Source organism: Tachypleus tridentatus, chromosome 9 (assembly GCF_004210375.1).
Source record: "Tachypleus tridentatus isolate NWPU-2018 chromosome 9, ASM421037v1, whole genome shotgun sequence".
Taxonomy (NCBI): domain Eukaryota; kingdom Metazoa; phylum Arthropoda; class Merostomata; order Xiphosura; family Limulidae; genus Tachypleus; species Tachypleus tridentatus.
Genome location: NC_134833.1, coordinates 68422984 through 68446296, shown reverse-complemented (window position 1 = coordinate 68446296; position 23313 = coordinate 68422984). Strand labels below are relative to the sequence as shown.

General features: G+C 33.2%; 1 protein-coding gene across 6 annotated transcripts in view; it reads right to left on the bottom strand.

Moving 5' to 3' along the window:
- The window catches only part of LOC143225413 (endoplasmic reticulum-Golgi intermediate compartment protein 2), a 37343-nt gene that overhangs the window by 12991 nt on the left and 1039 nt on the right, over nucleotides 1–23313 (bottom strand). For all 6 annotated transcript variants that reach the window (XM_076454800.1, XM_076454804.1, XM_076454803.1 and 3 more), the window contains exons 2-6: nucleotides 14412–14537; nucleotides 9219–9327; nucleotides 1713–1759; nucleotides 1161–1377; nucleotides 338–433 (exon numbers count right to left, since the gene is read on the bottom strand). In XM_076454800.1, the coding sequence (XP_076310915.1) occupies nucleotides 338–433; nucleotides 1161–1377; nucleotides 1713–1759; nucleotides 9219–9327; nucleotides 14412–14535 (593 nt within the window). In that variant the 5' untranslated portion in view covers nucleotides 14536–14537. The remainder of the gene's footprint in view (nucleotides 1–337; nucleotides 434–1160; nucleotides 1378–1712; nucleotides 1760–9218; nucleotides 9328–14411; nucleotides 14538–23313) is intronic.

The following is a 23313-nucleotide window of genomic DNA, read 5'->3' as shown; positions in this document are numbered from 1 at the left end:
AGGTGTTGATATGCAGTCAGTGTCCCAAACTTATACCACAAGAGAAGTTTGGCTGAAACATAACTGTCTGTGACCACACCAGTGTGTTACAAGGTCCATCACTAAATGTCAGGTGGAACCTACCAGTGTGCCACATGGTCCATGACTGAAAGAAGGTTGTGATCTACCGATGGGACACATATAAGTGAACATGTTATGGAACTCACACCCAACTTATTTTAATGTTTTAAATTTATTAGATAACCCTAATCTCCCTATATTGTGTTAGATATGGGTTTATCAACAACAATAGTGTCTATATACACTATCAAACAGTTGACAGTCTGTTAACACTTACTTTCCTGCTGTGATATGAAAATTTCCAGCAACTTTATTAACAACTAGTGTTCCATATAGTCTACAAGCATCTGCTTCTTCCATAGGCTCTAATTCACTGTAATAAACAAGAAAAAGCATCATGGAGAAAATACTTAAACCACAGAAAGACTGAAATGCTAACAGCTACAACAACTTCACGTTTTGTCTCCTACTAAATCTGTGGATCCAGAGAAGTCAGAAATGTATGATTTGTTCATACAAAGTACTGATTATAGGACTTAGTCACTACAGTTTAATAACCAATTTGTTAATAATGTCCATATTAATGGCCATTAAGTGGTGTGTAAACACACCATGTACTCTTTACCTTCTTATATGACTACTATTCTACATATTTTACAGAGAATGAGCAGAAATGTAGACAGCAATGTTCTTCAGAGATAGATATCTCAAGGTTATGACCTCCTTTATATTTCACTGTAACTGACCAATAGCAACACATAATATTTGGATTATTTTTTTTAGTTTAAACAAAGATATTTTCACTGCATGTTTTACACTGTATTTAGTAACTTTCTTTCACAAACTCAGTCAAATCAGAGATTACAGATTTATCCTGTGTTATATTCCTTGATTGAATATCTTGTTATTCTGCAGGTGTGTCTTGTCAGACTTGGAAGAAATTAGATTTACCAGAGTATACTGCAATTATACATACAACACAATGGTAAAAAACATACATTTCATGACTAAGCATAAAGATAAATCATTAAATTATCTAAACTCCTAAAAAAATTTCTCAGGGAACTTTTGTAATAACATGAGACATTTATAACATATACCTTGCTGAAATGCCTGTAAGGATATCAGCAAATCCTATATTCCAAATGATATCTTGGATGGCATGATATTGTTGCCTGATGTGGGTGTTTAGCTGTTGTAGCATTTCCCAGTCCATCCTCTGCTCATGTGATAAACTGAATTGAGTAGGAACTTGTTCTAGTTTACCAAACGTCTGTGCATTTTGATTTGTCACATCTAACACATCAGCACCTATCACTAAACAAAGAAACAGTATTTACATAGGACTAGAGAAATAATATTCTGAGACAAAAGTCTGGTCTTATGATCATATCAACAAAAAGTAAGAAAGTATGTTATTGTGTTTTTTTTCAAAATATGAAACCAAAGAGAATTTGCTAACACATTTGATTAAGTTAAATAAAACTAACAAGTCAAAAATCATTCAACCAACAATGACACTTCAAAACCCTGAAACAATAAGGATAAAGCTGGAATTATTGTGTTTGCAAATGTTTGATATAAAATGAGCTGAAAAAATTAAGATATTGTGTTTGTATAAAGAGAAAAGTTATATTCAAAAGACAACTTACTTGCACAGGGCATAGCCACAGTGATGTCTATATTAATCTTTAGCTTTCTGGAAAAGGTAAAAAAGTACACTCAGTGAGAAAAATCCTTCAAAGTTAAATACAAGTTCTGGATAAACCTTATAAAAAAAACTGCATTAATAATTCAAAGTTACCAAAAATCAGAACTGATTAACAGTTTAAGAGAAACAGCATCACTGTCAATATAACTCTTTAATGAAGGAATTATTAATTTATTTTGTATTGGTAACTCACTGATGCTAAGGTTATCAAAATTTCTAAAATGCTTAAGTCACACATATATACAGCTGCAACTAAATAAGCAGGAAAAAGTAGAGTGTGAAATCTGATATTTTATGGCCTTCAATCCAATGTAAGTTGAAATCTGCTATTTCAGGACCTTCAATTTAGATTGAAATCTGATATTTTAAAGTCGTTAATCCAACGTAGGTTGAAATATGATATTTCAATGTCTTCAATACAATGTAGGATGAAATACATTTCATGGTCTTCAATGCAGTTTAGGTTCAAATGTGATATTTTATGGTCTTCAATCCAATATAGGTTCAAATGTGATATTTTATGGTCTTCAATCCAATATAGGTTGAAATCTGATATTTTATGGTCTTCAATCCAATACAAGTTCAAATCTAATATTTTATAGTCTTCAATCCAATGCAGGTTGAAATATGGCATTTTAATGTCATTAATCCAATGTAGGTTCAAATCTGATATTTTAATGTCTTCAATCCAATACAAGTTCAAATCTAATATTTTATAGTCTTCAATCCAATGCAGGTTTGAAATATGGCATTTTAATGTCATTAATCCAATGTAGGTTCAAATCTGATATTTTAATGTCTTCAATACAGTGTAGGTTGAAATCTGATATTTCATGATCTTCAATATAGTGTAGGTTCAAATCACTACATATTTGATATTTGAGTAAAACAAACTAGACCTGGTCCTGAAGTCTGGTACTACAACATAGTTGATACTTGAAAAAAAATACAGTGCACATTAGTTAAGTGCAAGATACACCCCCCCCCCAAGATTGTCTTCACTCTTGAAACCTGAAACAATATATAAACTTGCCTTCCTCTACATTCTGCTAATATTGAAAGATGTAATAATACACATGTAATTAATTACACAGGAAAAATAACAAGAAATCAATAACTGTACACTTTCAGTTTCACGATCCTCCCTCTATAAGAAAAGGAATGATCATGACACAGAAATGCACAGATAAAAAAGCACATTATGAAATGGCAACTTAAAGAAATTCTTTGACATAACATTAACACAAATAGGTACATAGCCTCAATTCCAATGACTGGAAGAACTAACAGGAGGGAGTCCTCAGTATCCATGGCACTTAAAATTATTTTACACAGGATAAAAGTAAATCAATGAGACCTTTTGCAATGATGAGAAACCCACTTAAATAAAATGCATCTCAAGATGGCTGGTACGGGTATCAACACTTTAACTAATAAAGCGAAGACCAAAACATTAGATCAAAACATTGTTTTATACATTATTAGTAAAAGTATTAATACCCATACCAGCTGTCCTGAGATGCATGAGATCTTTCTGTTAGCTATATTTTTATCTGTCAAGAATACCAAGTGTGGGCACATATATACTCAATTTGATTTTATTACTGATTGAGATCTCCAGCAACCTACCCACAAATTAAAATTCTTTTAGGCAGGACTAAAATATATTAATGCATAAGACCTTGAACCATTGTAAAATACACCAATCAAAATGTTTTGAACTCCTAAAAGCCACTACTACTACTGATGCTATATTTGAAACTGTCATTTTTAAAATAACTTCCTTTGTCAAAGGATAAAGACTGAAAAATGTAAATTTATTGGTAAGTAATACTTAGTTGTTACAATACTCTCCACACACTTGATACATAAATCCTTTAACCATACACACACATATTTCATTAGCCATGCCACTAAAAGTATTAATCTTATATTAGTGGGTATAATGTTGAATTTAATTGTATTACATTTCAGATACCACAGTAGTATAATGAAGCTATTAAATTTATTATACTTCAGGTACTATAGTAGTATAATGAAGCTGTTAAATGTATTATATTTCAGGTACTATAGTAGTATAATGAAGCTGTTAAATGTATTATATTTAAGGTACTATAATAGTATAATAAATCTGTTAAATGTATTAAATTTCAGGAACTGTAATTGCATAATGAAGCTATTAAATGTAAATGTATTATATTTAAAGCACTATAGCAGCATAATGAAACTTAAATGTATTATATTTTATGTACTATAGTAGTATATTATATAAAGCTGTTGAATGTATTATATTTAAGGTACTGTAGTAGTATATTATATAAAGCTGTTGAATGTATTATATTTAAGGGCGCCTGTCGTGTGAAAGTGGGTTTTCTCGGGGTACTCCCGTTTCCCCCCACACCAAAATCTTCAGGCATTGGATTTCTAGATCCCAGCCCAGGCAACCTTTTTGCCCGACCCAGAATCGGGCCGTTTGATTTGATCTAAACTTGAATGAATTACATTCATGTTCACATCTACCAACTTTTCTTTTTGAGACAGGTCCGACCTTTCCTTCTTTCCACTGCTACCTTTGCCTCCACCCAAAAGACCATTTAGTGAGACATTCCCCACCCAAAAAGTCAAGAATAATAACGATAATTAATTTATTAAAATAATAATTAAAAAAAAACCACCACTTAATCCTAATAACAATCCACGAGGGGACGAAGAGGAACTACAAAGTTCCTGAACACCCCAGTTGGAGAGAGAACTCTTGGTTTCTCTCTCTAAACTGAACCCCTGCCACGTTAGTTTAGTTTAGTTTAGTTTATATTTAAGGTACTGTAGTAGTATAATGATGCTCTTAAATGTGTTATATTTTAGGTACTATAGTGGTATAATAAAGCAGTTAACTGTATTGTATTTAAGGTACTGTAGCAGCATAATGAAGCTGTTAAATGTATTACATACTATAGTGGTATAATGATGCTCTTAAATATGAATGTATTCAGGGGCGTAGCCAGAAATGGCCATTTGGGAGGGGGGTTTAGTTTTGAATGCTTGATGCAAGCACTGCAGACGCGAAGCCATGCTAGGGATGAGCCCAGGAAATTTTTTAATAAAAAAAAAAAAGCCCAAATTATGCATTCTGAGACCACCTTTCTGGCAATGGCACACTGAGGTGTTTGTCTATTTTTTTAATCATAAATAAATAGACAGACCTATATATATATATAATATACAACTTAAAGTTATCAGGCCCAGCAAAGTAGGCCTCATTATACATTCACCATGATATTGAAGTTGAACCAAACTGTGTTGTAGATGTCCTGGCAAGAACGAACAGGCGTTTGAGCATTTCAAAGATATTCGATTGTATTTCTTTAGTTCTGGCAAAACTTGATGTATTAAAAGAGTGTTCAATCAGAAGTTTGCATTTGACCATTTGTTGTGTGTGAAATTATCTGCCATGCAATCACGGATCTTTATGAAACTTCACAGGTGGCAACTGAACTTGTCTAAAAAGTTTGGACGCCCCTTGTTACGCCCCTGAATGTATTACACTTTAGGTACTATAATAGTATAATAAAGCAGGAAATGTAAGATTTATACCTTTGATGCATGTGTTATCTTAAAAAAGATACAATCAAGATTTATACTACATTATTTATATAAAGGACAAAAGTTTTTGTCTCCAGATAACTTTGTTATATTGTTACATTGATGACACACAAACTAATATGTAGTATTACACTGGTAATAGTTATAAGTACTGTTTTTCCAAAAAAATTATATGATTTAGTTGAGCAATTTGGAAAAATTGTACTAAACATACACTCGTCTGCAGAAAACAAAAACTGACAAAGCTTAACAGTTCTTAAGTGGTCATGGTCAAACTTCTTTTTTCTGCATTCCTGGATCATTATCATTCTTTTCAAGTACTGGAAAGACAAAAGATACTTCTTTTGGCCTTCCTTTTTGGTTTTGAGTCTGAGACACCATATCTTGGAAACTTGGATTTGACCTAAGCAAGGCTATCTCTGATTGGATAAAATTGCACCTTTAGTGACCAAAAAAAAACAACTTTTTTTGTAAAAAATGAATATGACAAACAACTTTGGATAAAAATTAATATATTCAACCTGGTGTTTCAGGTTACGCCTTTTTTTCAAAGGTGAACGAAAGTCATAGGTATCAAACTGAATTTAAATTAGAGTTACGAAAAGAAAATAGAACTACAACTATTTAAGACTTAGTACATGTGAAGTATGGTAAAATTATTGTTAAATGGGTTAGAATCACTGCCCATAATAGTAAAAGTTGAAAAATAACAAAACTTAAAATAAATAAAAGAAAAATCTTTAAAGTATTATAGGATCCAGGCATTTTACTGTTAATGGCAGGGCATTTGGACCAAACCAAGAAATTCCTTAAATTTTCTGTCTAAAAAATTGTCAGAATTCCACAAATTTCATTTAATAGTTTCTTGTTGATTGCGCTGTGTGCTTTAATGTGATGTTCAATGATGGCTTCTTTGTTGTTGTCAGGGTTTTATGCAATAAGTGAAATAAGGATTCTTCTACAGTTGGTATCTGTGTAACTTGCTGGTGATAAATTTGAAAATAAACAGACAGCACACACTCTACTTCTCTTGAACATATATACAGAAATTCTTTACACTATAAAAGTCACAGTTGTATTTTAAATACTAAATAGTTTTCTTTTTCTTGTCAAAGGTCCACTCTATCTGATTTAAATATTTTAGAATCCAACAGACAAGACAAACTATTTTTCTTTACTCTTATCACAACAGTATCAGTGAATAATTCACTTAAGCTACCCTTTGGGTTACCACAGTCATATCTTTAACTTACATGATACTTATATAATTATTTTATTTACCAAGGCCTCAAAAATATCAAAATATTCAAGTAATATGATGTCAGCATCAGTAGTTAAATCTTGACAACAATGACTTGTAAACACAACATGACACTTATGGCATTACATAACCAAACTTGTCCTAACTAATACCCTTAAAATAGTTACTTTTAACTCTCTTGTTATGAAAACCTAAAAAAAATTCATTAAATATTAACTCACAAAATAAATAAATTAAAAATGCCTAAACTAAAATGCCTTGTATATCAAACAGCTGTCAAGATTACATAAAAAGTTATAATAAAAATCTATTCACCTTTGTGGTGAACTGAAGGTGATTTAGATTCACCACATTGAATTAGGTTCATATAACAGTGTGGCAATCAGTTAGTGTCAGCATAACAATAACACAATACAGACTTCTGAAAACAGCCTATGAATATTTGTGAATAATGAAAGGAAAGTAGCTAACAAGTATACAGCTGGAAATACATTTAAATAGTGCTTTAAAGAATGCTTTATATATATAATGCTATACTACACCACTAATAGCCAGCAAGCCAATGATCAAAATTGAATCACTTGAATATGTTATATAGTATGGGTGGATCTAATTAAGGCTGAAACAATGTATATAATTCAGTTGAAATGTTTTCTTGTACTTTAAAGTCTCTATTATCATTACTACACTTAGACTGCCATAATTTCCAATTAAAACAAAGTATGTTTATAATATGACTAGAGGATCAAAGATCACTAGAACTTTTATAGTATCAGCATTGACAAAAGATAAAAGGATTCCCCAGCCATACTGGTGGCACTGTACAGTAAAAAGACTATCCTGCTACATGAGTGATACAGTACATCAGTACCACAGGGCACAAGGATTCTCTTGTTGCATGGGGTATAACAATTCTGCCACTATAGAGACAATACTGTACATCACAATTACATGGTGATAGCAATTCTACCACTATATGGGTGATATTGCACATCACAATCACAGGGTGATAAGAATTCTGCAACTATATGGATGATACTGTACATCACAATCATAGGGTGATAACAATTCTACCACAATACTGATGATATCATACATCAGATTAACAGGGTAGTAACAATTCTGCCACTATATGGATGACATCATATATCACAATTACAGGGTGATAACAATTCTGCCAGTATATGGATGATATCGTATTCACAATCACAGGGTGATAACAATTCTGCCACTATACTGATGATATCGTAATCACAATCACAGGGTGACAACAATTCTGCCGATATACTGATGATATCATACATCACACTCCAGGGTAGTGACAATTCTGTGTCTATACTGGTGATATCAAACATTGGAGTCATATGGTACAAGACTTCTTCAGCTACATGAAAAATACCATATGTGAACAATGGCCTAACCAAGCAATTATACAAAGCTGTGAAAAAATCCAGTATCTCACTTAGAATCATGTGTACACTAGTTAGGGCCTGATCAACATTTAATGTGGCCCCAGTCCCATATAATATTTGGTAGTAATAATAATAATAACTCACCTCGGCTTCTATTTTGCTAGTTTTAGGACCACAGTATTTTTTTTTTACTTAAGTGGTCATTGGAACCCCTGTATGTCTATGGTCCTCTGTGATCCATACAATAATCCAATAATGAAACCAGTGACAAGTTTAAAAGAGATTCTTGCTAAATCTACTTTCAATACACAGTGAAGTATAAGAGAGAGTTCTGTTGATTCTTCAAATTTAGAGGACAGTATAAACAAATACTAATAGACTGCAATGACCAAGTCGAATCATAGAGCTACTGGGAGACCCTTCCATAAGAGTATCAGTGAATACATTCCAGACACAGAGCAAAAGTGAAAGAAGTGTAGCACCTGAACACCATATCCGGAATCATGGCATAATAAAGATAGGTTATCCAACAATATCTTATATCAAAAAATTAAAACCATCAATTCTTATAGAAAAATATAAGCCAATAACAAACAAATGCAATGGATGGCCCCTTCTCTCCAATTTAACTCAATTTTTTAAGCACTCATTAATTATTCTGTTCTTCCAGTTCCATTAACTCTTGTCCTACAGGGTTGGTATAATGTACACAAGTACCTCTACATATGCCCATGTTAAGTATTTGTACTATAATTTTTCATACAGCATGTTTATCTTCACAAAATTTGGTAAATTTTTAGTAAAGATTACAACTATTGTGTAAACAGAAAAATCAGATTTTTTAATGAAATATTTTTACTACATATTTGTTTGTAAAAATAGTCTGTTTTTTTTACTTATGCAAGTACAAAATGATTTCATGTCATGATTAAAAAAAACTATTCTTCATTTCAAAAATCTCAAATATTATTTGCATAATCTCTAAGACATCCTAAATACATTTCAAATATTTGTTTTCAGTAAGACTTCATATTTTATCTTATTTGCTATACACTAACCTTGTGGGCTTAACCAGCCTCGTAACTATGATAAAAAATTACGATGAAAGGGACAAAATGTGTAATTATGAGTAGAAGTGATTATGTACATTAATTTAATAAGATGTACTTACCTATCAAACTCCCTGTCAACAGTGTAGTGGAACTTAACCCTGCCCGATGTATAGTGTACAATTTCTGATATCACCAAGACTGCAATCAGGGTAAAGCTAATCACAGAAACTGAAAACAGAAACATTAAAATATATATAGGTACATATACTCTTCAAAAAAAGAAACGCAAAAGGGATATTTTTGTTATCTTAAAGAGACATATATGTAATAATGTTACAAGCTCAGAGTATGTGATGTTACACGTGTTAAGGCACTGATTGTCAGACCAAAATGACAATAAAAGTTGTGCACTTTGAAAACGGAGGAAAACATTGGATTTTTCGCCAAAACGCGTTCATGTCCAATAAATTTGTTTGAGAGATCTGCATGTTCTGCAAGTGCAACATGTGCAAAATCCCTATAAAAGTGACGGGTTCTCGGTTTCCATAGCTCAGTGTTAAGCCACCAACACGCAATACAGTTATGCCAAGACTGACTGAAGCACAATGCAACAACGCCATTGGTTGCTTGGAAGCAGGAGAATCTCGATCAGATGTTGCCAGAGCTGTGAATGTCCACCAAAGCACCATCACAAGGCTATGGAATCTTCACCAACAACATGAATCAACTTGTGACCATCCACGATCTGGCAGACCTCGTGTGACCACGCCCGCACAAGATCGCTACATCCGGTTATGTCACCTTCGGGATAAGACCACCACTGCGACGTCTACTGCCTTAACCATACCAAGGCTGCGTAGGATTTCCAATCAGACCGTACGTAACCGTTGATGAGATTCTGTCCTCACACAGCCCGACTCACCACTGTCTTCTCGAGACACCACAACATCAACGTTCTTCACTGGCCCTCCAGATCACCATATTTAAACCCCATAGAACATCTTTGGGACGAGTTGGACCAACGTCTGCAACAGCGACAACCTCAACCACAGACCCTACCTCAGCTTGCAGCAGCTTTGCAGGCTGAGTGGACAGCCATTCCACAGGATGTGATTCATCATTTCATCGCTTCCATGGGCAGGAGATGCCAAGCAGTTATTGATGCTCACGGGGGGCATACTCATTATTGACGTTGAGCAACATTAAACTTCAACTAGTGAGCATGGACTTCGCCTTTGCAGACCTTGGATGTTCAGCAGTGAATGTGCAAAGTTTCACACATGTCGTACAGAACTACCCGGAATAAACCTGTTAACAATATGTCTCAAATTTTGCCTTTCTTCTTTTCAAGAGTATATATTTAATCACATACAAAAGGGTGAGTCAAAGCAACCTTTTAGATAGCTACATTCAAATTATAATCCAACAATCTCATTACCAATGTATGTCAATAAACTTGGCATTAAAATATAGTCTATTATACAAATGTTTATACATGGTGTTCGGAAAGTCACTGTGCACTTATATATTTATTAACAGACATGTTTCAATATAGAATACAGGAGATAAATATGAATAACAATTATAAACAATGTTGAAAGTGACCCCGTTGGCATCAATACAGGCCTGGATCTTCCTTATTTTGTTTCTAAACACTGCTATCAGTTGCTGGCTTGAAATAGACTGAATAAAATATTATTACAAAACTGCACAGTGACTTTCCGAACACCCTGTATAATAATCTAGGATTAACCTCTGTAACACATTTGCAGTCAGAGTTTTCCTCATTTGATATCTTCAATAATAAAGATTTCAGTGTCTAACCAGTTACAAACAAACTATTCATCAACACAAGCAATAACATAAAACTTGACACATGTACCTGCCACCTATCTGAGATATCAACAAGTCTATAAAACCTACCACAGAAACCCCTTCTAGATATATATATTCCTGGAATAGTGATGAATATTCTACTCATACAATAAGACATCAAACAATGATTTATAAGTAGGATCTTCTACTGAAATATTCACTTTCCCAATAGCAGATCACTTCATTCTACTTTTAAATTGTAAATTGATCACTTCAATAAATTTATAAGTAATTGTTTCTCAAACTTACTATTAAACATTTATATATGTTTATACTTAAATATAACCAATAAAGAGCAGTTTCTCCTTCCACAAAGGTGATTAACATTATTTCTTTTTGATAGGTATACACAGAGAACAAGACTACAGTTGCAAAGAATGTTGTCTTACATAATTACATAAAGCATGACTGCAGTAAAAAAAATGTACATATTCTTAGTTAATTGTTGTAAACAAGAATACACACCGTGTGCAAATTCTTAGTGAATTATTAAAAACCAGACTACAGTCACAAAACATACAGTCTTAGTTAGTTATTGAAAACCATACTACAGTCACAAAACATACAGTCTAAGTTAGTTATTGAAAACCAGACTACAGTCACAAAACATACAGTCTCAGTTAGTTACTGAAAATCAGACAACAGTCACAAAACATACAGTCTTAGTTAGTTATTGAAAACCAGACTACAGTCACAAAACATAGTCTCAGTGAATTCCTGAAAACCAGACTACAGTCAGAAAACAAGAGAGGGACAGAATGATACTGCCCACTGACCTTTCAAATCTTGTCCCAAATGACTTTGGAACTGGTGGTAGAGGATATGCTGGTTGTGAACTTAATCCGAGTTCAAAACAACAACAGTGCCCCCTCCATGCACTCATTCATCACACAGCCTGTCATTTCTGTATAAAGAAAACCTCCAAAAGGTGACTGTATTGGCAGGTTTCAGAAATGTTTCCTGTAAGGAAAGACAAACAGGAGAGTAGGAAACAATCAGTGTTTTGATGTCATCCAGATTAGAACTAAATCTTGACAGTTCCATTGTATCAGGGTGGCCATTTTTATTTACGTGTATGTGAATTGGGTGGATAACCCTTCTGTTTACGACAACGTCTTTTTTCCATACTTTCCTTATTCGAGGCAGGTCTATCAACTTCCATGGATCCTGCCCTGGGTCAATTGGGCTTTGCTGTTGGAAGGGGATTCCAGAGATTGAGGATGTGAATGAATGATTGTTTTGCATCTTGAGGTGAGAGAGGAAGATGGATCCAAGGAAATACCTGTACCTGGAACCAAAGGATGTAGATCTTGGGGTTTGGTGGAATGTATATAAGGGACAGAGATAGGTGTTGAAGTTGATTCATCAACTTTTTTAACCATGGAGGTTAAAAGACTTTTCATTTGTTTGGAGGATGATTCTTTAAGAGGCACAGAGAGATCTGTCTGCACTCCCACAGTAGCTGAGGTGGTGGACAGCAATTTTCAAGTCTCAGGAAAGGTAATGTTATGAATGGTTTTCTACTGCTGCACCTCTTTTTTTTTTCCAACCATTTAGAGCAAGAACGAAATTAGGACAGGTGAGAGCCATTGCAACTGACACAATATGGGTTCGTTTCACACTCACAGGCATCGTGGTCCTTGCCACTGCAACGAGCACATGTCAAGGAAGCATGACATGACATCATTGAGTGACCGAACCATTGACACTGGAAACATCAGAGAGGGTTTGGAATGTTTGGCCATACTCCGCAATTAAAATAACCTGCTTTGATGGTGGCAGGCGGACGTAGGGATGTAAATATCAGAATGGGGATATTGGTCAGCACCATAATTCCATCTTTGCGAGTGGAGATACGTCTCACTGCAGAAACTCCTTGGGTGGAGAAACCAGCGAGAATCTCTGCCTCTGGGATGTTCTTCAAATCCCTCTCAACAAAAACTCCTCATGATGAATTCAAAGTAGCATGATGTGTAACCTCAATAGGTATATTCCCAATTGCTTTTGAATGCAACAGGAGTTCACTGTGTTGAGATGTAGATGTTTCCACCAATATGTCACCAGATCAAAGCTTTTTCACTGACTTTGGAGAGCCAGCAAGTCCCTTTAGTCCCTTCTGAATGAAAAAGGGAGACACTTGCCCTAAAGGTTTGTCTGAAAGTGAGTGCAATATAAGAAAATTAGGTACAACAGGTGGTTTAAATGATGAGGATTGCTGCTCAGAATCTTCAAGACGTGGTCATTTACCTATAGACTGTTTTTTCACTATTTTATTAAGAATTTTAATTGGAGTATCCATAATAAAGACAGGGAAATTTTGGTACCCACTGACCCCACCCACCATGGAGCCCTATGAGGGGATGCACTACAATGTCAAACAAGGATACTGCAGCAATGCCAGGGTTTCGTGAACACTATACCCAAACACCAGCATCAGATATAATGTCCACAACACTTGTTGAAAACATCCAACACTGGTACTTGGTTGACCCTAGCCCAAGTAGACCAACTGATTGATCCAAGGGGGGCCACTTCAAGGCTGCCCGTCTACAGGAATTCTAGATTAAAGAGTTGGACCCCTCAACCACCAGGATCCTCTTCTCCCCTTCACAGGTTGCCACGCATGGCAAACACATGGGTGGAAGTTTAGTTCCCATAGGAGGTAAACTGAAAGAACAGGACCTTCCCTGGGAGGTTCCCTCACCACGTACAGGAATCCACACCGAGGGGACTACAGTTACAAAATACACAGTCTTAGTGAATTATTAAAAACAAGATTACAGTCACAAAACATAGTCTCAGGAATTTATTGAAAATATTACAGTCACAAAACATACAGTTTTGGTGAATTACTGAAAACCAGACTACAGTTATAAAAGGTACAAAGTTTTAGTTAATTACTGAAACTAAGATTCCCAACACAAAGTGTGGAAAGACTTATTTAATTATTGAAAACAAGAGTACGGTTATAAAATATGCTATGTTGTAGTTAATGATTGAAATAAGACTACGGTTAAAATGAACAATGTCTTAATTTTGCAAACAGCTTTGTTCAGTTTTACATGTATAAAGTTACACGAACACACTTCTTTAGATGATCTTAAAACCTAACATCTCACAAGCATTAGTTTTCATAATTAATTTACATACTTTATTATTATGAAAAATAAGTAAGAAAACATTTATGATATTAAAAAATAACTTAAGTTGAGAAATAGACAAATCACAAAATAAGAAACTCGATAACCCAAGTGCTTTTGAAGGACAGGATGAATCATGGGAAAACTGTCAAGTTTCTCATTTTGTTAAATCATTAAGATGAAGTGTACTTTGCACAATGACACAACTTTGTACCAAATTTTACATTATTTCACTAGAAAGAACTAAATGTCACTTAACAACTATTACAAATGAAACTTTTGTACTGTAAATCTTACTAGTTCCTCCAGAAATGGAAGACTGTGTGTAACTCTCAGACACTTTAGTAAAACTATCCAGTTCCTTAATAGTTCTCAGGCCAACTTTCTTCCCAACTGATCGTCTCAACAGTTGATTATCCATTCCTAAGTAAAGTAAATCAATATTGAAGACAACAATGAGCTTAAAGTAACTGTGTATGTTAAAACTATTACTAATGAATCTTTATGTGGTAACAGACTGAAAACTTACTAGCTTATAAACACATCTAGGGACTTAAACATTATATAAAGTGGATTATATTCTTGTTATATCAATTTACATTTTCTAAAAGCATAGCACTTCTGTGGTACACTTAAATAGTAGTCTTAAAAGAAATAACTTACATCTTACATAACACATGCAGAATAAACAATTAATAGGCCTTTAGAGTAGCATTGACAATTAAAGAATATTTCCAATATTTCAGAAATCATATTTGTCTATTTTAGCCTAAATAAAAAAATATTTAAACTCTTTCCTACATAAACAACTCAACTTTGTCTTACCAGGTATTTCCTCAAAAGTTACAAGTTTTTTACACTAAAGCTGTATTTCCAACAGGTACTTACTTCCACTCAAATACATAGCTATTATTATTCAGTGCTGACCTCTGTTTGCAAAAATGTTTTGCATGCCACAAGCCATTCACTCCCCCATACCACTCAGTTCACATGGTTTAACTGATCCTTACATGTAAATTATCATATGACAAACCTCCACCAATAGCTTTACCACACACCCACGTGACTTCCTCTACTATATTCTATCCAACTTTCACTTCAAATTTAGGCAGAAGCAGAAGCACTGGTTGACAATGAGGAGGAAAGTTGGGAAGTGTGAGTGAAAGTATTTGTTGGAAATACATTTTCTGTATAGGAAAATTATAACTTCCAACAAGGTACCTTACTTCTGCTCATATCCACAGCTAGAACCTCACATTGAATAGGTGGCAGGACTGGTACAAGGGAGAAAGTAGAAGCATCCTTTAAAGGTATCCAAAGGACACCATAGTGAGTGAACCCTTCAATAAGAGGATTATACATGGGAGACCTTGTCACTTCTGTACCAGGTATACTCTTCACCCAAATATGGTAAAGATGTGATAGATCCAGGTAGATAGTTTTTAAAAGCACATCCAAATGGGAGAGAAAATGGTTGGACAATTATTATAAAAACATAATATATTATAGTTTCATTCTCCTTGATAAACAGCATATGGGTAAAATAAGGAATGTGCCTTAAGGTGTAGAGTATCTAACGTGTGATGAACCATACATGGCAAATAGACTATATCCAAAACTCAACCACTGAGAACCAATACCTATGAGAGGTTAGCATGAGAATCATGCTGTCAGTAAGTCAACAACCATCCCAGATCATATTGTCTTTGCCTCTGGTTTAGCCTACTAGAGGAAAAAATCCATTTATCGTGAACAGGGCACGTGAAATACATATACATCCCAATCAAACAGACTGAAACTGCATAAAATGTAGTAACATCCTTGGCATAAAAACACTGAGGGTAGCACACAAGAAGTGAAACAACCAACAAGTGCACCCCTGTGACCCACAACACTGAAGTTGTTCACACAAGGTGAAATGAGTGAAGGACACCTGAAATATGTGAGTGCATAATCTCAATTATTTCAACTCTTAAAACCTAAAACTCAACTGCCAGAAACCCAAATCAATCTGGGGGTAGGATGAGGAATCCTAATTGGCACAACAAGAGTATGGACAATATGTTGATTGTTTCAGCTCTAAATCCAAAATTCAACCACTGGAAACTAACTTCCAAAGCTACAACATTCTTTCAGACAAACCTGTAAATAAATGTAGAACATCTTGACATCTAGACCAGCAAAACACCACTGTCCTAATCTCACTTGAACAATCTTTATTATTTATATTGCATATATCTCATTCAGAAAGATACCTCCATGGTGTACCATACCAACAGCTTGGAAATGAAAAGTGGTAAAAACCCTCTTACTTCACTGAAAGAAATGGGAAGGGGGGATACAGTGAAGAGTCTAGAGGAACCCTTACACTAGAAACAGTGCAACAGATCGCCATTCAAACCTAATTTATTCGATATGAGGAATGACAGGGATGGGCATCCATCACCTTCTGCTTTACCCATGAAGTCCATGGAGTAGTATGATCCAGGATGGACATTTTTTGTGAGGAATGACTTACAAGTGTTTTATGGCCATGGAAAATATGAAAATGACATCAAGATGGCTTACAGTGCAGGCCTTAGTACAATTCTAAATGATGGAGGTATAACTGGTCAGGCACCATTCACCACAGAGCTGAATCCTCTGCCAAACAAGAAGTGATAATTATGTACAATGGCATAGAGGGAGTTACAGGAGTGGGTGTGTGCCAATGCTAGTGGGGGAGGTTTGTCGTACCATGTGAATTGAGGGATACGTGGGAATGAAAAGCTTATGCCACGGAAAACGTTTTGCAAAAAGAAGGCATCACTCAATAAGAACAGCTATCTGTACGAGTGAAAGTAATCCATTTTGCTGGAAAGTTTTCATTGGGGGTCACCAATTTATTAACTCAATAACTTCACCATTAAAGCCAAAATCAGCATGATATTTAGCACACTTGTTAATATTAAACTATTTCATAGCTTCCTTTTTAAAAATCAAAGATTTTTTTATTAGTCTAATTACCACTAATAAAGGCATTAATTAAAATTAACTGCATATAGCTCATTAACATTCTAGAAATTTGGAAAGATTTTAATTTAATCTTTGATATCACATACGTAAAGAGAATGTCTATCAATTTTCACACTTTTATCACTCCTAACTAAAGTTATGGTGTTAAAACAGTTTATATAATGGATTCTTTTAACCATGATGTATTAATTATGCATATGATTGAAAGTATACTTTCAAAGGTTGTCATATCACACTTTTGTTTTGTACTGAACTTGAAGGTTATAAGAAGCATTTCCTCAGCATATAAATTTGTCCAGTTTTAAAGGTCAATGTCACCTTAGCTCTTAAACAGCAGGAATGTTGTCGGTACCAGCATCAATTGATGATGGCCACCATTTAAAGGTTAAACTACTTCAAAATAAATATATCAAAGAATACAGATGTGTAGAATAGATACAATTAGCACTCTTTTTTTTTTTTTTTCATACTGCAAATATTTTTTTGGCATATCTCAAACTAGAAACATGCATTTGCCAATTTCTTAGAAGAGCTACTAAAATTTTTCACTATTAATTAAAATTAATAATAAATACTCTTAATTCTAAGTAAGAAGAAATTTACAAAAAGCTAATATGACCAATTTGTTATGATGAGAAACTCACTTGAAGCAAAAATGTATCTTAAGAGAGCTGGCATGGGTATTAAAACCTTTATTAAAATAGAAAATGTTTCAATCTTCTGGTTCATCTTCAGGGTATGGGATTGTAGGAGGCATTTCAGGTGGATGTTAGGTTATTAGTTAGTACAGGTATAAAGGTGTTATTTTATACTGGTTTAATTTTGGTTTTAATTGTTATATAAGTAGGGCTTCTGTGATTTTGAATTTATTTATATTTGCTTCCCTACTTAGTATCTGAGTGTTTTTATGATTATGTTGTGTGTATTTGATTTGAAGTGTTCAAAAACATGTGAAGATGCTTTTTTGTGTTCTTTGAATCTGGCTTCCATTTTTCTGAACACATTTTTGAACACTGCAAATCAAAGAAACACAATATAACCATAAAACCACCCAGATATTAAGCAGGGATACAAATATAAACAAATGCAAAATCACAGAAGCTCTACTTATACAACAACTAAAACCAAAATTAAACGAATATAAAGGAACACCTTTCTACCTATACTAATTAATAACCTAATGCATACTGCAATGCCTCATGCAATCCCATACCTGTTTACGCTCTCATCCCTAAGACATGCGCCTGGCAACAGTCAGTTGCAAACTCTCTATGTTAACTTGAAGCTGACCAAGAAGGTCAAAACATTGTTCTCTACTTTATTTTAATAAAAGTTTTAACATCCATTCCTGTCAACTTGAGATACACTAATATGACCACTTTGCCCTAAGTAATCAGCTGGGTACATTCACTACACGTTACCTTATTTATATATACACATGGTCTGTGAGAAACAGAAATAAAGTTTTACTTATACATGTACTAACAAAAGTACCCAGCTTTGAGTGGGTTATTAGGTTGATATATTTTAGCAAGTGCATAAAATTTACCATGAAAGTAAAAAAAAATATCATTCCAATTTTAAACTTAAATAATTTCTAAATTAATTATTATATGCCAATGTTTTTATAAAAAAATCTCTTTAATCAACTGAGACTGTAAATTAAGAAATTAAACTTTTTTTTTCCCAGTTTTGTTGTTTGCACACTTGAATTTATACTTTTAGTACACAGATAAACAATATTATGTTATATTATTTTTGGTTACCAACATGACACAAAAGTCATTGCTGGAAAACATTGTTACCAAAATATACCAACTTTTCCATATATTAGAAATAGTTATGTAAGGAATTACTACTTTTCTAGGAGTTTTTTCACTAGCTTGTCTCACTGAAAAGATGTACATGCACATGGATAAGTAACAATACCCATTTGCACAACCTCAGGTTTCACTTAGTAAATAGGTGAAATTTCATGTGGATACATGTACAAAGATGTACACACTTAAAACAGGTAGTCAAAGACTGTGAATACTATTCTGCTCTATCAAATTATAATAAAATTATAGTTTCTACCACAATTAGATAGGTGCTAAGCCTGTTGAAAATAAAAGATGATGATAAACAAAAATAAGAAATTTTGGTTTTAGCTATATTAGTAGGATTTCAACCTTGGGCTGATATGGATAGCTTAAAAGAATCATATGCAATCGAGGTAAAGCGACTCTACCAGATGTCTTTTATATTGCTTTAATATAGACATCCATACCATCCCTACATAGAGAGTGCTAGTACATTCTCCAATGTAAAGAATGATGAAATAAAAAATGTATCACATGTCACACTATATGAAATGAATATAAAAGGATAACTGACTAACTACAATTCATTGTACAAAATGAACAAATGTAATCTACACTGACTACTGATTCATCTAAAAGTAATAATTAAGATTATGAAAGTAGACAGGAATTAAGACTACTAACAAGTCCATGAAGACCATAATTATATAAGAAATAGCATGAATAAAAGAAGAAAAGTTCTGTGCCTACTGACGCCACCCATCAAAGAATTCCTACAATGGGATGCACTACAATGCCAAATGAGGACACTGCAGCAATGCAACAGTTTGGTGAGCACTATACAAAAACACCAGCAACAGACACAATGTCTACAACACCTACCGAGAACATCCGACACTGGTACTTGGTTGACTCTAACCCAACATCCAAGGGCCTCCCATCTACAGGAATTCAAGCACAAAAATTGCTAACCTCTACAAATTCCTTTTTCCAGGGACTGGTTTAGTGGACACCATTACACACTCTTAAATAGTTCTTTACCAAATGATCTGGTGTTAAGCTGAGAGCTTGTGACTACTTTCCTGTGTATCAGATTTGAGGGGCTGGGTATAGTGTACAAGATAGTTCACAGAGATTTTCAGGTGCTAAAAACAGTTCACAGCCTTTTCAGATGCTAATTACAGTGCACCAACTACTTTAAAGTCCTTCCCAGATACTGAACTAACACAAGTCAGTCCTTTTCAGAAAACAGACTTTTATTATGGGTATTACTGTCACAGCCCTTGCTTAAGAAACAGTGGTTTTTATGGAATTTTATAAATGATCTATTCTTAAATTCATGGAAATATTCAAAACATCAAAACACTCCATATCAATAAGAAAATGCAAGCAATTAACAAGATATGTTGACAAAGATAGTGTTTCATCAAATAAGACCATCGAGTAAAATAGTAGTGTTCCATCAAGAAAGAATATTGAATAAGGTAGTACAGTATCCCATCAAGTATGAATGTTGATTAAGATAGTACAGTGTTCCATAAAATTAGAATGTTTAGCAAGATAGTACACTGTTCCATCAAGCATGAATGTTGAATAACAATACATTGTTTCATCAACTATGAATGTTGAGTAAGATAGTATTGTGTTCTACAAAATAAGAATGTTAAGATAGTACAGTGTTCTATCAAGTAAGGATGTTAAGAAAGATAGTACTGAGTTCCATCAAATAAAAATGTTAAGGAAGATGGACTCCTCCATCAAATAAGGTTATTTAGTAAGATAGTACATCCCATTGAGTAAGGCTCTCATGAACAAAACCAGAATGTGTTCCAATTGGTAAGACTTTTGAGGGAAACAGATTTTCAGCCAGCAAGACTCCATCAAGAAAAATGACAGTATTTGACAAGCCATTGTGTTTAAGTATTGAAAACAATAGCAGTACTCCAACAAGCCATCAAACAAGGCTCTGTTAAAAAATATGAAAGTGTTCCAGAAGCAAAACTGTTAACAGCAACAGGGGTATTCCTGCAAGTCATCAAATAAGGAGAAAGGGTGGAGAATATTCTAGAATCAAGAAAAAAGAATAGAAAAGTGTAACATCCATGAAGCTTTTATTCAGCAAATCTAGTACACTTAGTAGAATTACTACTAAGATAAAAAACTTTAAAAGACCTACATTAAATGGTATCTTCCTTTTTTAGATATTATAAATAACATACCATCACAGTATTCCAATGAACAAAACTGAAATCTAGCTCCACCAAAATCTTCTAGAAACTTTATATTATCAAAATTTTCATAACAGTACAAACTAATTCATCGGCAAGCGATTTCTTATTTTTCTACTTCCCAATGAATAAACTTGTGATGATTGGTTTATGATGAATATTTAATATTGTTTTTCTCCACTTGTCACAAACATTCCTAGTGTAAACTTGTGACATTTTGACAAAGGAAAATTATTTGGTATTGTACTTCTGTTTTTACCTCAAGTTTCTTAAACACCACGATTTGTCAATTGAAATAAATATATGTTTTTAAGAATGCCTTTCTAAGAGCTGAAAGTAACGTATTGAGATAAATAAGAGTGACATGACATTTCACTTTATATATACATGTGTGGTTGCTTACTTACTTAAACAGTCAATTATGTAACAACTATTATCAAAACTTGCTGATGTATTTTATAAGTAAACACAGATCAGATTGATACTCTTTAAAGGGCTTAAAACTCTGATACACAGGCACAGAAGTGACCTTTAAAAAACTTTGGTCATTTTCAAAAATAACAAAAAAATTCTCTTACACAATTTATTGCCAGCTCATACATGTTAAGAATAAAAATGTATTAAAAGAGAAAAAATTAATTAACATTTTTGTGTTATAAAAAAACTGAAAATGTCTGCACTCTTAAGTCAATTTATGTATAAATATATAACCTGAACAATTCATTAACACACATTCTTAACTTCTCTTCATTTTCATATGCTACTGTGAATGACAAAACTAATTTTCATTATTAGTTCACCTTAACTGTAATACTGTAAACATTCACTGTATTCTGGCATCTTTCATCTACTTGATATTCTAACAAAATTTATCAACAATTTTCAAATTATCACATTTCCTTATTTTCATTATTAGTTCAACACAACAGTAATACTGTAAACATTCACTGTATTCTGGCATCTTTCATCTACTTGATATTCTAACAAAATTTATCAACAATTTTCAAATTATCACATTTCCTTATTTTCATTATTAGTTTCAACAACTGAAACAACTTTATTCTGGTATCTTTCATCTACTGATATTCTAACAAAATTTATCAACAATTTTCAAATTATCACATTTCCTTATTTTCATTATTAGTTCAACACAACAGTAATACTGTAAACATTCACTGTATTCTGGCATCTTTCATCTACTTGATATTCTAACAAAATTTATCAACAATTTTCAAATTATCACATTTCCGTATTTTCATTATTAGTTCAACTCAACTGTAATACTGAAACATTTACTTTATTCTGGTATCTTTCATCTACTTGATATTCTAACAAAATTTATCAACAATTTTCAAATCATCACATTTCCTTATTTTCATTATTAGTTCAACACAACTGTAATATTGTAAACATTCACTGTATTTTGGCAGCATCTTTCATTTACTTGATATTCTAACAAAATTTATCAACAATTTTCAAATTATCACATTTCCTTAATATATTTATTTTACTCTCACATTTCCTTAATATATTTATTTTTCTTTTTATTATACACTAAAATATTAAACTGCTTTATTATTATCTTTTCACACTTTATTACAATGAAATATTTAATAAAAAAATAACAACAGTTTGGAATAATATACTCCATAACATTATAAATACATCCTACATGTAGCTGATGAGATATTCACAAACAGAAACCTGATTAAAATGGGAAAAATTGAAATAATACACTATTTATTAAAGAACTGGCCAAAATTTACTTCCCTCCTGATCTAATTAAACTGCCAAATGTGAAAATGTAAACAAGTTTATACAGAGACAGTGAATTTGTTCATCAGCATATATAAGGTCAATCAAAACTTAACTGCTAAATTGTAACTTACAATATTTTAAAGTTTATATATCAAACTGAGCATTACAATAAATGAAACAAAAACTGAAACAACGTTTTATTTATATCTTGATTTTCTCATGTTTATTTTTGTCTATTTATACTTCCCTATACTGTGATTTTACTACCTTAATAACTGGACTCCAATATACTAGTACTACAAGTGACATTAACACTCACTACAAATTATAAATACATGTTATAAAAATTAGCAAAACATATATGCAGAATGTATGGGCTATTTATTATTCACACCA